The sequence below is a fragment of the Xenopus tropicalis genome, chromosome 1 (genome assembly GCF_000004195.4).
Source record: "Xenopus tropicalis strain Nigerian chromosome 1, UCB_Xtro_10.0, whole genome shotgun sequence".
Lineage (NCBI taxonomy): Eukaryota > Metazoa > Chordata > Amphibia > Anura > Pipidae > Xenopus > Xenopus tropicalis.
The window spans coordinates 152597538-152613896 of record NC_030677.2 but is presented as its reverse complement, the minus strand read 5'-3'; the positions used below and the strand labels follow the sequence as shown (position 1 = coordinate 152613896).

Below are 16359 nucleotides of genomic sequence, written 5' to 3'. Positions count from 1 at the left end.
TCAGTGACAAACACCATCCGATCACCATCCGATTGTGTCTTGTTTGGCAAAGTTATAGATGAACCCTTGTGTATCATCCTAATCGCCTTATCCATTTCACTGTAAAGAAAATCAGCTGTATATCCCCTTGCAATGAAACGATTACACATCTCCAAGGCTTGTTGTGATGCAGTTGCAAAGTCTGTATTAATCCTAAACACTCTTAAAAATTGTGTATAAGGAATTGATTTAATCACTGATGGGGGGTGAAAACTGTGAGCATGAAGCAATGTATTGCGATCAGTTTCTTTACGATACAGAGTGGTGCCTACACCCATGGGAGTACGGAAGATTCTGACATCCAAAAAATCAATAGTGTCTTTAGCATAGTTTAAAGTAAATTTAACAGGAGTAGAAAGGGCATTAAGACTGGCAACAAACGACTCGACTCCAATGTGGTCCCCACGCCACAAAATAAAAATATCGTCAATATAGCGACAATATAACAATAATTGATTCGTGTAAATCGGATAAATAAATTCAAGCTCAAAAGAATTCATGTATAAATTGGCATAGGAAGGGGCCACATTGGAGCCCATCGCCGTGCCAGTCTTTTGTAGGTAAAATGTCCGTTCAAATCTAAAATAGTTGCAAGTGAGCACTAGTCGCAATAAAGAGCACAAGAATTCAATCGGTGGAATCCCTCTATAACCCTCAGTGAGTGCTTCTTTGCAAGCAGTAAGGCCCTCATTTAGGGGTATAATAGTATATAAGTTACAAACGTCAAGTGTAACAAAGAGCGTATTCTCTGGCAAAGGACCAATTTGTCTCAAAATCTCTAGTAAGGATGCGGTGTCAGCCACATATGATCGCATCCGAGTACACAAAGGTTGTAGAAAAGTATCCAAAAATATGGCCACATTGGAAAATAAAGAGCCTCTAGCTGATATAATGGGACGACCAGGAGGGGCCGATGTATTCTTATGGATCTTGGGAAGAGTGTATATGATAGGGCACCTGGGGAATTTAGTAACTAAAAAGTTATAACAATCCTGGCTGATCCAATTAGCTGATAAAGCCAGTTTCAATTCAGTATCCAGTCTTTGTTTAAATTTATGAGTTGGATCCCCAGGTAGTCTGTCATACACATTGATATCAGAGAGTTGTTGTAACAACTCCTGTCTATAATATGTCAAATCTAGTAATACTACTGCGCCCCCTTTGTCAGCAGGGCGCACTATCAGTTGTTTATCATTACGTAATGAGGTGATCGCATCCCTCTCCAGTTTCGTCAAATTGGAAAAAAACTTTTTTGGTGTTTTCAATATATCATTACAGTCTCTCTGTACAATCTGGGAAAAAGTCTTAATAGAGGTTGCAGTATTTGGGGGTTCAAAAGTGCTAACAGGGCGAAATTTTTCACTAGGCCTGTCCTGTGAATCTTTAAAGTGATCTCTTAATTTTAGTTTCCGTTGAAATCTAAACAGATCAACCTCAAAATCAAAAGAGTCTTTCTTATTAACAGGTACAAAGGACAGACCACGTGAAAGAAGGGAAACTTCACCTGTAGTAAGCACATGTTGACTCAAATTAAAAATTACTGTATCGGCTTTTTGGGAGGTCTGCCTCTGCGGTTTACCACCACCCCCCCGGCGGGTGTGTTTTCTTTTCTTGTGTCGATCCCTAAAAAATGATTCTGACTGTGGATAACCGGTACTTCCCCTTCCTGTGTGACACATGATGTAATGGGGTGATTAAATTCAGAGTCTGATGAAGGAGAGTCACCAGAGCTGTCAATAGCTGACACGTTCTTACCGCGTCTATAATGGCGCCGCGTTCTCCTAGGTGCCTCCCCCCGGCCGGTCAACCAACCATATACCATATATATATATATATATATATATATTAATAAATAAATGTATAAAGATCACGATTAATCAGCATCGACTTATTCAGTTCATGAACAGTTTTATTAATCAAAAGGAAAAAAAAAACTAAACAAAAATGGAAACATTCAGGAACATATCAAAACACCACATTAAAAATACAAAACCAATTCTGGTTATCGCCGTTTTTGGAAGATATTCCCACGTCCCATCCCGCGGCCTCTTCCTCTCGCTGCCACTGGAAAAGAAAGTAGTTGTTAGATGGAAAGCAGATCATCACCAAGTGGCATGCACTATAAAGTTACAGCACGGTCAGTAAGAAATGGAAAAGGCTGCACAGGATAGCCTGCGCCTCTGCGTTATAACAGCCTAGCAAAGCATTTCGGATAATGAAGCAGTCCATTGTTTGTAGGACTTAAAGCTTCACGTACTGCCAAGGAATCATCTAAAAGAGAACCTTGAACTCACGTTAGAATTAATATTTAAACCTGTACAAAATGAAAAAGCTGAATAGTACGAACAGAATGAATAGAACATGGTTGCTGGTTAACAGGAAGAAACATTAAGTGCTATGTAGTTAAATGTCTAACTACCTTACTCTTCGATGTATAGTGTAAGTATATCTGTAACTGCTGGTACAAATTCAGTTCACTTTAATGTTAACTATCCTGCTGAGTAGCTAAACTAGTGTGAGATACTGGTTTAAACTAGCTTTGTTCATCCACTGCCAGCATTTAGAAAACTTTACTCTGCTTATCTTTTAATGTGTGGGCTAAATATGCAGCTGTAAGAAATGGTCAAATATCAAAATACAAAACTTGTGTGGGGTATCATTCATCCAGAAATATAATAGCACTGTTCAGTGTAAAAATGAAACTGGGCAAAATTAATATTTGTAATATAGCTAGGCAAAAATGTAATCTATAAAGGCTGGAGTGAGCAGATGTTTAACATAAAAGCCAGAACACTACTTTCTCCTTTACAGCTGTTTGCAGTCAGTAACCAATCAGTGCCTTGAGGGAGGGCCATGTGGGGCATAACTGTTCAGTTAGTTTGCATTTGAATCTGACCCGTCTGCTCACAAACAAACTGAACATTTATGTCCCATATGCCCCCCCTAAAGTCACTGACTAACTAAGAGGTTAGAGAGCTGAAAGCAGGAAGTAGAGTTCTGGCTATTATGTTAAGACATCTGCTCACTCCAGTCTTTATAGATTACATTTTTGTCTAGCTATATTACAAATATTTTTTCATTTTTACAGTCTATTTCACCCAGTTTCATTTTTACACTGAACTGTTCCTTTAAAGCCAAACTATATCAGTCCCCAGTGGTGAGACTGTAAAGGCTGTGGGTAACAGGACTGATGTTAATATAAACTTTGCGAAAGGCATCTGAGGTGCAATCATATTGCTATTTGTCATCTTTAATACCTGTTCAATGTCAGATCATTTTAACAAAACCGGTTTATTAACTCATTATACACTGGTATAACTGGGATATGAATATGTACCCAGGTACTTTGTCTGCCTGCTACCTCTATACATTTGACTGATTACTAAGACTACTATTATATGCCTGCAGTTCCCCATATTTTGCAGGTTTTAATGGAAAATTGTCTTTTTAAATTTTGTATCCAATATTGATGTACTTGGGATTATAAAACGCTGAGACGCGCTCTTTTTATGGGGGTTCACCCTGCTGTGTGTGTGCTGCCACAGCAGTAGTTCTGTCCACATTTTAGATACAGCAATTCTCAAGTGTTGCCAATCTCTTCATATGTAACAATTTCTTATACATTTTGGGCTTTATGTATCCTTGCACTTCCCCCTCCCTCTCTCCTCTGGCCACTTCTAGTACTGTGTCCTTGCTGTTGTTTATTATTTACTTTGATATTGGCTCTGCCACCTGATTACATCACTTCCTGGTCCCAAGAGGAAGCAGCTGTTTCTGTTGTAACAGTCATTTTGCCAGGGCTGGTGAAATCAGTACCCACACTCATCTCTAAGCAAGCCTATCCAAGCATCGTTGGTATGTTTGCATTCTGTTTAATGCCTGCTTATTATAAGCTGTGTATTTTGCTGTTATGTGCATTCTGGTTATAGTTGTGATTCACTATTTCTCCCTTAGCAGCCAACTGTTAGGCCCCACTAGGACTGTATAATGCATATAAGATGTTTATATTTGCTCCTGTTGTATATATCTGTATTTTACATACCCAGAATGTATTCTGATACCATTGTACTGTTTGTACCTACAGTTCTACCTTCTTTTGATCATCATCATTAAACAAGTTCAAAACTTATACAGTGTGGTGATTGAAGGGCGAGTAAACTGCCTGTTGATTCACTTCTCACAGTGATGGGAGCAGGACAGTGTGACTTTTTGGTATAGAGTAAATATATTCTCTCATATTTCTCTATGCCTTTTGTTTTTCCCTTCCTATTCTCCTTGGACAAACAATTCCTTCCAATAACAAAATAAACTAATTTAACAATTAGTAACTTAAACCAAGGGAACGGAGGGCTTTTAATGATGATCATGGAATTTTACAGACATCACCCTGTTAACCCTGCCCCTACACAAATAAAACTTACCTTGGGCCTTGAGAATAGCTGCTTTTCCTCTGCCGGCACCAGAACCCTGGTTTTTATTCTTCATACTCTTTAACATGGGAGCATTTTTCAACATGTCTGGGAGGATGAGAAAACGAATTTTGCTGCCTCTGATGTAGACCTGTTCTAGTTGTGCCACTCTGCCATCCCTGTACGTTACAGTGATGTTTGACATCTGAAAGTCAAAGTACAATTTAAGCATCCATGGAGGGAAGAAAAAAGGACACAGGCTTAACATACAGCACTATGTGAGGAATTCTATTACAATGTTTTATATTTATAAAGCTTTAACGGGATCGTGTTTGACTTCACACTCATGTCTCCCCCTTGTTTAGCTCAAAGAATAGCCAAAACCATGTTCTTTTCCTGGGAGACAGCACCAAGAACATTCATACACAGTAGAAGAATGTTTAGAAGACCAGTCTTTGCAGTTTTAAATTTCCTTTAATGTATATCCAAGTTGCGTAGAATTAAATTTTTTCATTACAAAAACAGTTTTTGGCTGGAGGACCCTTTTAATTAAAATAGCCAAAAACAACCTATTTATTGTACAAGGTAATATACAGCTGCGTTAAAATGCTTTAGAAACACTGCTATAGTCTATACCAGTAATGCCCAACCAGTGGCTCCCAGTGGACTTTAAGCAGGTGCTTATTTTTTGTAATTTCTGGTAAGGAGGCAAGTTTCTGTTGCATAAAAACCAGCTGTATTGCCAGCACAATCCTGTAGGCTTCCAGTCCCCATAAGGGCTACCAAATAGCCAATAACAGCCCTTATTTGGCAACCCAAAAGAATTTTTTATGCTTCATTTGCTCCCAAACTCTTTTTACATTTAAATGTGGCTCACAGGTACAAAAGGTTGGGAAACCCTGGTCTATAGAAATAAAGCTGCATGGGGGCAGCTATTCAAACAAAGAGGGCTGAATGGCACAGGTGACAAAAAGATAAGCTCTGTAAAATACAATACAGCTTATGTAACCAGCACCTTTAGGGCTCTGGCACACGGGGGAGATTAGTCGCCCGCGATTAACTCCCTGTTCGCGGGCGACTAATCTCCCCGAGTTGCCTACCCCTGCCATCCCACCGGCGAACATGTAAGTCGCCGGCGGGATGGCAGACGTGGCGGCGCGATTTCGCGCAAATCGCCGAAAAAGACTCGCAAGTCTTTTTCGGTGATTTCCGGAAATCGCCCCGCCGCGTCTGCCATCCCGCCGGCGACTTACATGTTCGCCGGTGGGATGGCAGGGGTAGGCAACTCGGGGAGATTAGTCGCCCGCGAACAGGGAGTTAATCGCGGGCGACTAATCTCCCCCGTGTGCCAGAGCCCTTACTCAGTTTATCCCAGCTTGGATGGCTGCCCCCACTGATACACAGCAGCTTATTTATATGAACTATAGTAGTATCAGTGGGGGCAGCCATCCAAGCTGCTGTGTGTTACTGAAGCAAACACCAGTTCTACCAGTGCAGGGTAACACTACATCGTATTTTGATTACTTTGAAACACTTACATAGTTTAAAAGAATAGGAACACCAAAATATGTTACCGTTTGGCTTCTGTGGGTAGATAAAGGAGACTTTTCTCCATGTTAAAAGAGAAGTTTATACATGAACAACAGAAGAGTGCTTAGTAAAAAGAGCAAAAGGAAATTGTCACCCTAAATATTTTTTAAATTACACAACAGGAATGCAATACGGGTGTAGCCACACCCCACTAACTAGGCTCCTGTAACTAACAGTTTAAAAGTGCATAGCAACAACAGCATTTACATATTTTACTTCTGCTCCTTATCACTGAGCTTTACTGTGAATATACTGACATCTAGAGACACAGCTAGGAAATTGAAATAGATTAGGATTAAAGGAGACATTGTATAAAAATTAAGAATGTACCAGTAAATTATACTCCTCTAGATATAGAAGGACTGTGGTTTAAAAAAAATTGTTTTTTGGACTGTTTTATTGAGAAATTCCACCAAAACCCTAATAGTCCCGCCCATCTGTTCCACTTCCTGCTGGCTGGATAGGAACCAATCAGCAGCTAGGATGACCTGATAGGGAACTGAAGCCTGTCTCTGCTTGTGTGAGTGCTGGGCTGTGATTGCCTTCCCCCCTCCTACTGTGCTTCTGGCAGGGACCGTTAGGACACGCCCACCCTTCATTTTAAACAGGGACAGAGAACTGATAGGATCTACAGGGAGCTCCAATAAAGAGGCCATATTTACAGATGAGTATTTTTTAGCCCAAATGAAACCCGCAGCATATATTGTTCATAATTGTCTACAAAATTAGGTTTTTTTTTCCCCTATTTTTCCATGTCTCCTTTAAGCTATTTACGCTTCTGACCACAATATAACTGCTTCTTTTGCAATGGATAGGGTAACCGAGGCACTATATAGGGAATAAATAGGTGCCTTTTGGAAAATACTTTGCCCCTAACAATTCACACACACATTTTTAGTTTAACACAGCCTTTACAATTGTTGGTCCATAAGGTCTATCACTAGAGTTTATACTGCAATCACCAACGTACTTACAAACATGGCATAAGGTAAATATTTATAAGTTTAGGTGCACTTGCTATAGATATAATACGAATGACTTGCTTATTTTACTTACTTGGCAGTTCATGTTATCCTCTGCTTCAATCAATTTCCCCCTGTATACCTCTCCGGTGTTAGTTTCACATGTCACAATGTGGCCTTCTGCCTCATGAAGGACTTTAATTGGTACACCGATAGACATATTGAGAGCTAATGGAGATTAACCTGCAATTGGAGAAATAAAAATTAGCAAAAAAACGTGGAGAACATACAAAGCGCAACGCAGGTTACTGCATACAATGCAGCCATGTGCAAACTATAAGGTATATTCAAATAAAAATCCTTATTACATAATGTTTATCCAGCCTAAAGCTTTAATCACTTACAGTCTATAAATTCAGCCATACATATGCACACAAACATGCCCAGCCCTTCAGAAACACATGCACGTTAGGACATCGCAGCAGCACAACCCGCAGAAGCAGAGGAGTAACCCTCAATGAATGAGTTCCCTGGGATACTGGCACTGAGGCCTACACAAACGTTTCAGTGCCCCCGGCCTAAGGCAGGAATATTTATAGAAACGGATAACGGACTGGTAACACAGTGAGATGCGTTGGGCCCGGCACCCTGTATATAACCTCACCATAAGGCAATATTTAGAGGGAAGCCCTGCTCACACTCATACAAAGCTGCCAACCGCACAGACCTAAGGGAAAGCGAACAAGCGCCGAGTAACCGAGACGCACACCCCGCCCAGATATCCGCACGCTGCAACCCCCGGGCCTCTCTGACAATCCTGCAAAGCGCAGACTTTTTACCGAACTTTTGTTTGCTTTGGGTAATACTTACTAGCGTGGCTCTGTTCTGCGTTCTAATGGCGTCCCGCCTGCCCCACAATGCACAGCGAAAGGAAACAGGCTGTCGTATCTCTCTGCCCCCTTTTCCCGGCGACTGCACAAGCAAACAACTTCCGGTGGGAAACAGATATGAGTGACTTAGTTCCGCTCATCAACCCATTTATCTATTCACACCATTTAAGAGCGGCTAGTTGCACTGCAACTTTTCATATTATATATTATGAATTATTATTAAATATCTTGAGCTGAAACCTCCAATTAGACTCAGACGTGCAATCTGTGGATTGTGATAAATGCCAGAAGGGCTGCTGTAAGATGTCACAGACACTATTTATTGGGGTGATAGGGGGCTATTTGGGTATCCGCGTATAATTAAATGCCAAGGCCCCATTTCCAGTCCGCACCTGATCAGACTGTTTCTTTTAGTCTGCGCTTTTAATAGGTGCTGATTCTGACTTTATTAACTGAATTGGCAGACCGCTGGCATATGTATGGGCCCAGAATGATCAGGCTTATTTTGTTTATATATCTGCTGAATGCATTGTTTCTGAACTGCCAGAAAGCACATGCAACATTAAGTAAAATGGACAAAATGGCATCTGTGCACAAAAATGTACCCCTGCTCACTGCTGTAAAATGTAGATTCACCCCCCATTCTACCATGAATGTATGTATGTGCACATACAGGACTGGAATTAACCTGTCACTGCAGCCTGAAACTGCTGTTTGTGCCATTAGCCTAAAATTGCAGGCTGCGCTAGTAAAACCATCACATAATCTTGAGGTAAGGGTAATGGCATACACGGTTTAGTTGCCCATTGGCTTTCCCACAAAAGGACAACAACATTACCCATAGCAGCTATATATAGATAGTGCCATAGGCCACAGTGGAAACACATTGAAGAAAAACAAGATGGCTTATTCTGGTATTGGCACAATAATCCGCATTAGTCCTGTTCTTCTAGCAGCCAGAAATTGGGCATCTGGGTGAGAAGGTCACCAGCGGATCTATAACCAATATGGCCACCTAGTTGTGGCTGACATCAGGCAGATCTGTGAGGGCCAAATGATCATTGTAATAGGCGCCTGTGTAGGCCATCAGGAGAGGACCATATCAAATATCTGATGTAGTCCTCCTCCAGATGAGATTTTTAAACCTGCCCAACATCTGCCTGATATTTCACCAGATTGCTATTGGATAGGCTGTAGGACAAGACCCATAAGGTGGCCATGCATGGTAAGATCGCTCATTTGACCAGATCAAAAAGCGAACAGATATTCTCCCGATATGCCCACCTATGGGCGGGTGATATTAGGAAAATTAGATTGTTTGGCCCTAGAGCCAAAACAATCTAATTTAAAGGCAGGCATAGGCGCCATTGGTTTGAGGACTGCATGAAGGAGCCTATGCCATCCCTGACCCAACGATAAAATCAAACCTGACTAAAGGTCCCCATACACTATACGGGTGGGCGATATCGGGTAGCAATTTGCGTTAAAAAAAAATAATCCGATCATTTGGCCCTGGGGTTCGGGGACCGCATCAACGAGCCGATGCGGTCCCCGATCCGACTGGATTTTCTAACCTGGCCGATCGATATTTGGCCAATTTCAGGCCAGATATTGGTCGGCCAGGCCGCTCGTTTCTGCCCATACACGGGCTGATTAGCTGCCGAATTGGTCCAGGGGACCGATATCGGCAGCTTCTATCGGCCCGTGTATGGGGACCTTAATGGTTGATTTCAGGCCATATGTCGGTCGGGGAGGCCCATCGGAGGTGCCTATACATGGGCAGATAAGCTTCCAAAGGGTCTAAAGGCAGCTGAAATCAGTCTGTATATTGCCACCTATATTCAGGCAGCTAATCTGCAGGCTCAGACTGAACCCGCAGCTAAAGTCTGCCCCTATTTATGTTTCATTTTATAATTGCTTTATCACTGTTCCCATCCTGATTTAAAGGCATTATCATTTTCACTTTCTCACATACTGTACAGCCTTCCCTGCACTAAGCTTAGTCCCACCATAACAAGAGCACTGCAGGTAGAAGAGGCCAAATGCTAATACTGCCCCACCCTGGGAGGCTCCGTGCAGCTTCCGGCTCCACCCCGGACACACAGGGAGCCCCGGCCCGGAGGGGTAGGTATGAGGGAAACTCCAAGTGTTTGGGACACTGTGAGAGCACTATGAAGAATCCAGGACACACCGACCCCGAGGGTAGCAAAGCTGCGACAAGACCGGCCGGTACCTCGGACACAGACAGCAGTGCGTATCTACCCCCGGCCCCTATACAGCGCCCTCTCCTTCCCCTGTCTCCCTGCCGCTGAATGGCAACACCAACCCTAGTTCTGTCTTCTCGGACCCGTATCATCTGTTTCGGGTTCTGCTAATTTGTTCCTTCCCGGCCCTTAATACTTGCCGCAGGCTAACCTCTCCTAGTGTAACCGTGTGCCCTTGTGCCGCAGCCTGCTATGTCTCTGTATGGCAGTAATGTCCGTGTGTCCCTATGTGCTCGGCACGCCTTCCCCCAACTCTGTGTTTCCTGCTGCAGTGCCGCATACATACTTGTATTACTGTGTGTAGCAGGGCACTAGTATTGCCGTGTGTAGCAGGGCACTAGTATTGCCGTGTGTAGCAGGGCACTAGTATTGCCGTGTGTAGCAGGGCACTAGTATTGCCGTGTGTAGCAGGGCACTAGTATTGCCGTGTGTAGCAGGGCACTAGTATTGCCGTGTGTAGCAGGGCACTAGTATTGCCGTGTGTAGCAGGGCACTAGTATTGCCGTGTGTAGCAGGGCACTAGTATTGCTGTGTGTAGCAGGGCACTAGTATTTCTGCCCCTCTCCCTACTCTAAGCACGTTTTATTGTTTCTGTGTATTTCTTGTCCCCTCCCTGTATATTTGGAGCCGAATTCTCTATATTTCCTGGGCCCCACCTGTGATGTCCCCCTATTTGCACCCTGGTTACAATCACTTACCTTACATACGCTGGTGCGCAGGCCCCAGGCTACTCTCTCTCACTATGTACCTATAAGTGCTTCTCACTCCTATTGCAGGTGATCATGTTCAGCTGAAGGTGCCCCTCATCCAGCAGTCCTATCACTGGGATTGTGGCCTGGCGTGTGCCCGCATGGTGCTGCAGTAAGTACTTGTAGGCTCAGGAGAAAGCTTTAAAAGGAAAATGAGTGGCAAATGCCATTTTCCAAACCTCAGATTCCCACGTGTTACTGTATTCCGCCTGCATGTATGTTATAAGCATGCTAGGAGTTGTAGCCCAGCAATGCCTGGATGACCATGTGGGTCGTCATCAAACATTGTATCAGTAAATCTGTATTTTTAATGTATACACTCATTTATTACCCCCTATATAATCGGGGGCATTTCAGGGCTCAGGGATGCCCTGAAGCGGTCAGGTAAATTCTGCCCCCCTCCCCGCAATTAGTTGAGGGGGGGCTGCATCACTAGTGCTGAGATTGCAATACTGCTCTGTGCCATAGAGTTGAATCAGATTTAAAAATCAGGATTTCTTGCTCTTTAACTTATTAGTAGTGGCTATTTGCTGCCCCCGGTATATTGTAGGGCGCTGGCGCTCAAGAAGTGTTTCTTAAAGTAACAGTAACACCAAAAAATGAAAGAGCTTTAAAGTAATAAAAATATAATGTACTGTTGCCCTGCACTGGTAAAACTGGTGTGTTTGCTACAGTAACGCTACTATAATTTATATAATAAGCTGCTGTGTAGCCACGGGGGCAGCCATTCAAGCTGGATAAAAGGAGAAAAGGCACAGGTTACACAGCAGATAACATAAGTTCTGTAGAATACAATAGTGTTTTATCTGCTATGTGCCTGTGCCTTTTCTCCTTTGAATGGCTGCCTCCATGGCTACATAGCAGCTTATTTATATAAATTATAGTAGACTGTCTGAAGTAAACACACAACTTTTACCTGTGCAGGGCAGCAGCACATAATATTTTAGTTACTCTTATACACTTTCATTTTTTGGTGTTACTGTTCCTTTAACTTTTTTTTTTTAACTTGCCTCATGGCAGCAGTAGTTATATGTTAGCGCCTTATAAATACATGTTAATAATATGCAGTGAAGATAGAGATGCCTTCTGTAGTAAGTAACAGGGAACATTAAATCTTTCCAAGATTGAGATTCTTATTCAGACTCATTTGCTGCTTTCATGACACAGTATATTTAGCAAATAGTGTCTTCAGGGTTCACTGTCCCATTAGGATGATGGCACACGGGGCACTCACAATTCATTTTTTTTACTTGTGGCAATTCTTATGATTCCCCATTCCAGTGTGTTTTTGAGATTTCCCATGCCCAGTGTGCCATGACTCTTAAAGGAACTGTAACACAATTTTTTAACATTCAAAATATCCCTTCTATACACTTTGATTATAAAATATATCATACAGAAATTTCAATAGCAGCAGTGGTTTTTAAAAAAAATATTACTTTAGCATTGATTTATAGAGAACAGGCTGCCGTTTACTCCCAAGTCTCGCACCATGCTTCCGTTCAACTTCCCCCTCCACCCCCCCCCCCCTCTCCTAATTCAGGCACACGCAGCGCTACTTCAAACAGCGATGCAGACTTAGCTGGACAGAAGGAACGGTACAGTCTCTGATCCCTCTCCTCTCCCTCTCCATGCCCCAACTGCTAACAGCCCATAAATCACTCACAACAGACTCTGAAGAATGCGGCATTTAACTTCCGGATTAAACCGGAAGTCGCCGTATCGCCTTTCAAGCTCTGCACAGTAAAGCCCTGGTAATGTGATTTATTTTAAAACCCTGTCGAATATTGCATTTTTTTAAACGCTACATATCTTAATAAAATATTTAGAATGGATATGTTGAAAGTTATTTTTTTGTGTTACTGTTCCTTTAAGTTTCTCGGGAAATCACCCACGGCTTTAAATGGAACAAGCATATAAGCAGGTGTTGGCTAAGACACTCATGATGTTTTGGCCCTAAATTCCTTATTACTTCCAATCAGGTATCTGAACCTTCTGCGTGAGAATGAGTTTCAGAATGCTATGCACGAGCTCCAACTCACCAAGAGCATCTGGACAATTGATCTAGCCTATCTTATGCACCATTTTGGGGTCCGGCACCTGTTCTGCACTCAGACTTTAGGGGTCGATAAAGGTTATAAGAACCAGGTTAGTGTGGCTGTTGAGTTACTTACAGGCACAAATAGTTGGGTACTAAGTGGTATAGTAATTTTCAGTGCATGGGTTATTGGCACCTAATATGTAGACTAGAAAGCTGTTGTATTGAATAAGGTAATATTTTCTAACTTAAATATATTGTAGGATAGCTGTTGACAGGAATTATACTGTATATACAGGTACCTGTGTACTATCCAAAATGTATTCATGGAGAAATTATCACTGTAGATGTGGATACAGATCATATTCAGTGCAAACACCTAAAGGCACATATGAGTTTCCCATAGATTTGGGAATAAAATGGCAATTTTGTTTTGCTATATAGATTAGGGTTGTCTTATCCTTTATATCCTATATATATATATATATATATATATATATATATATATATATCTGTAAAATCGTGAGAATTGAGAATTAATCCAGCAATCCTGCCTTGCTTTATGGATTTTAGATATAGATTTAAAATCAGTGCATTTGTCTTAATTTCCCTTTTACCATAAAGGTTAATTATATTTACAACGCAAGTCGACATGTAAAGTGGGCAGTAGAGTGAGGTGTATAGTGCTGGTTTTTCTATACCACGGGATTAGCTGCTGCAACCTCTACATAGAGCCAAAAGTTTCATAGCATTGCTTTCCAATAGTTCTGGTTACAGTGCAATGTGAAAAGTTCTAAAGCAGAAATTATTTCAGACACTTGTATTATAGGTAGTGATATTTCAGATGACTGAGGCCTGAATGTTGACTGTCATAAGCATGTTAGGCCTTATGGAAACATGAAGGAGAATTGTTGCTTCTGTAGAAAGCTTATTCAGAATCCAGAGGGCTTCTCCTAAATTTATGGCATCAGGGATTGACATGCTAGTTCATTGGCTACTCTCTTTTCTTAGTCATTCTACAGAAAACACTTTGATGCAGAGGAAAACAGAGTGAACCAGCTGTTTGCACAAGCCAAATCCTGTGGAGTGAATGTGGAAAAACGGTAAATGTACAGCCTTGATACCCGTTATCTATTTATTCAAAATCTAAAAATTAAAGGTATCAAAAATCTTCGATAAATCATGTGCAGTGACTATAAAATAGAATGAAGTGCAATACTGCAGATAGTCTGCATCGTTACTTAAACACAACTAGTTACCGTAGGGCTGTATCTATGGAGTTCGTTATGATACTGGTTATTTTTAGCAAGTAACATGAGCTAAGACATCAGTTCCTTTCTAGAACTGTATCTAGTTTGCATTGTTTTTTTACTTGTAAAACTGGGCAAATTGTTTGGGTCTCACCCCTGTATCTTGTATCAGTGGATGGTACCCAGTGTCAGGCTTCAGCTATTAATGTTGGTGATATCTGTAAATGGTTCGCATTCATTGCCCCTGTTTTCCTTGCACAAATGCAAACTATATCATTCAGTTTTCTAGCTTGCCTGTATAATATTGGCCCTTCCACTTTGCAGCACAGTGACCATTCAGGAGTTACAGGAGCATCTTTCCCAGGGACATGTGGCCATCGTACTAGTGAATGCAGTGCTATTACTGTGTGACCTGTGCCCCAGACGTGTCAAATACTGCTGTTTTCTTCCAATTGGGCAAAAGTGTTTCTGCAGGAGCAGTGACTACCAGGGCCATTTTATTGTGCTTTGTGGTTACAACAAGAGTTCTGGCAGTTTATTTTACAACAACCCAGGATATGCCGACAGTAAGTCTTACCCATGTGTTCCTAACAATTGCATCCTTCCTGTGTGATTTTTTTTTTTTTTTGCTTTCTAAACTTACAGTAAGCTCTTGTGAGCTGGACCTCCGATTCTGTTTCCTATTCTGTAACCCTTGTTTGTTAAATTATTGCACATTGGTTTGTTTTAAATAATTATTAAATACTGTGTAACTTACAGGCACTCTATAAATAAATGATGATTGTTTGCCCTTAGGGTTGTGTCGGACCAGCATCACTAACTTTGAGGAGTCGCGCAGCAGCTATGGCACAGATGAAGATATTCTGTTTGTTTATGTGAACAGCTGACCCCTGAACTCTGCATCAACTTTTTCTCAGGATCGAGTACAGCACTCAGCAGGAACCTCATTACCCACAGTCAACGCGATATAAAGATATTTATATATATATTCTGCTTAGAAGTTAAAATTAAAGCTCACTCTTGTGGTGGTGGAGTAGTAGTAGTCCGTGGAAAATTGGACCATCATTAATTTATCCCTTGCCACTTGGGAATTAATTTAAACCAAAAATATGGCTAGGATGGCCACTCATAATGGTCTGTTGGGTTCAGTTCAACTATTAGGATGGTAAGCAGGTAGCAGTTTCAGGAGGGAAAAATGTAGAAAGGGAACAGAATTGATCATGCAGCATTTACACTGTAGCCAACTTTGCTTGGGCAACTCTGAAAGCCTCTGTAGATATTCAGTGCTATCCATAGAACTGAACGGGGTTCAGTAGAAAGGATGAATGAATTGCCCATTCTTGCACTGATTGACCACATTTGCTCTGTGTCTAGCTGCACGATAGCCTTGTACGAACAGTGCTGCTATAGGGTCACTTCCACACTCAACCAGTGACCCTGGTTAGGAAATGTGTATGTGGGTACGGTTTTAATTTTTATACTTAGATGCCAGGGAAAGGTGTTGTCCGTATGGGTACTAATAACACTATCAATCTTAATTTATAGGGCTGATCCATTAATGTCTGATGTACTCAATACTATAGGGTGTGAAAACACTTTTCTGATGCAAGAGACCACAAAATGTTAATGTACAGTTTATAATAAAGATGGTTTTATACATACTGCAATGCTTCACTTTAGTTTGTCTACTTTAGTGGTCAGAATCATTTTTTTTTAACCCAAGAATAATTTTGAGATTATCAAGACACAAACACATTTTATAAGGTTTGTTAAGTTACACTGTGTAATATTAGTGTTATTCTGGGTCAATTCTTCAATTGCTGCTATTAATATGTAAGGGCTCTTACGTGTTTGTTTTTTTTAAATTCCTTAAGAAAAATTTGCTAAGAGCACAAAACTGCTTATATTGGATTTAAACACTTTAAAAAAAAAAAAAGTTTAATCGGTGTATTCAATAAGCAAACCACCCTGAATACTGATATACATTGAAGCCCAGTGATATCATATATAAGATTAAAGGGGTGGTTCACCTTCAGGTTAATTTTTTTAGTATGTTATAAAATGGCCTATCAATCTTGGCAATTTTTAACTGGTCTAAGTTTTTTAAATTATTTCCCTTCCTCTTCTGACTATTTTCAACTTTTGAATAGGGGTCACCTAAAAAAAAA

The 16359-nt window shown here is 41.2% G+C and overlaps 2 protein-coding genes across 6 annotated transcripts; one reads left to right on the top strand and one right to left on the bottom strand.

The window, feature by feature from the left end:
* Window positions 1-1930: 1930 nt before the first annotated feature.
* Window positions 1931-8009, bottom strand: snrpd3 (small nuclear ribonucleoprotein D3 polypeptide). Of its 4 annotated transcripts, none has more exons than XM_012963290.2 (4): window positions 7871-8009; window positions 7095-7243; window positions 4461-4653; window positions 1931-2103 (listed from the first exon to the last, which is right to left on the bottom strand). In XM_012963290.2, exons 2-4 carry the CDS (start codon window positions 7218-7220, stop codon window positions 2042-2044), a joined length of 381 nt encoding a protein of 126 aa, XP_012818744.1. In that variant the 5' UTR covers window positions 7221-7243; window positions 7871-8009; the 3' UTR covers window positions 1931-2041.
* A 1873-nt stretch (window positions 8010-9882) lies between these two features.
* On the top strand, window positions 9883-15853 carry gucd1 (guanylyl cyclase domain containing 1). 2 transcript variants are annotated; one of them, NM_001016459.2, is given in 6 exon segments: window positions 10016-10140; window positions 10931-11015; window positions 12886-13051; window positions 13953-14044; window positions 14516-14757; window positions 14987-15853. In NM_001016459.2, coding segments are annotated over 6 exon segments (756 nt in total). In that variant the 5' UTR covers window positions 10016-10061; the 3' UTR covers window positions 15079-15853.
* The last annotated feature ends 506 nt before the right edge of the window (window positions 15854-16359 follow it).

Bases quoted from the DNA above. Each gene is read 5' to 3' on its own strand.
- snrpd3 (XM_012963290.2), bottom strand. From the start codon at position 7,220: ATGTCTATCGGTGTACCAATTAAAGTCCTTCATGAGGCAGAAGGCCAC. The intron at 4,654-7,094 runs GTAAGTAAAATA...TTTGACTTTCAG, and splicing joins AGGATAACATGAACTGCCAA to ATGTCAAACATCACTGTAAC. The intron at 2,104-4,460 runs GTAAGTTTTATT...TTTCTTTTCCAG, and splicing joins AGCTATTCTCAAGGCCCAAG to TGGCAGCGAGAGGAAGAGGC.
- gucd1 (XM_012962360.3), top strand. From the start codon at position 9,933: ATGCTAATACTGCCCCACCCTGGGAGGCTCCGTGCAGCTTCCGGCTCC. The intron at 11,016-12,885 runs GTAAGTACTTGT...ACTTCCAATCAG, and splicing joins TGTGCCCGCATGGTGCTGCA to GTATCTGAACCTTCTGCGTG. The intron at 13,052-13,952 runs GTTAGTGTGGCT...CTCTTTTCTTAG, and splicing joins ATAAAGGTTATAAGAACCAG to TCATTCTACAGAAAACACTT.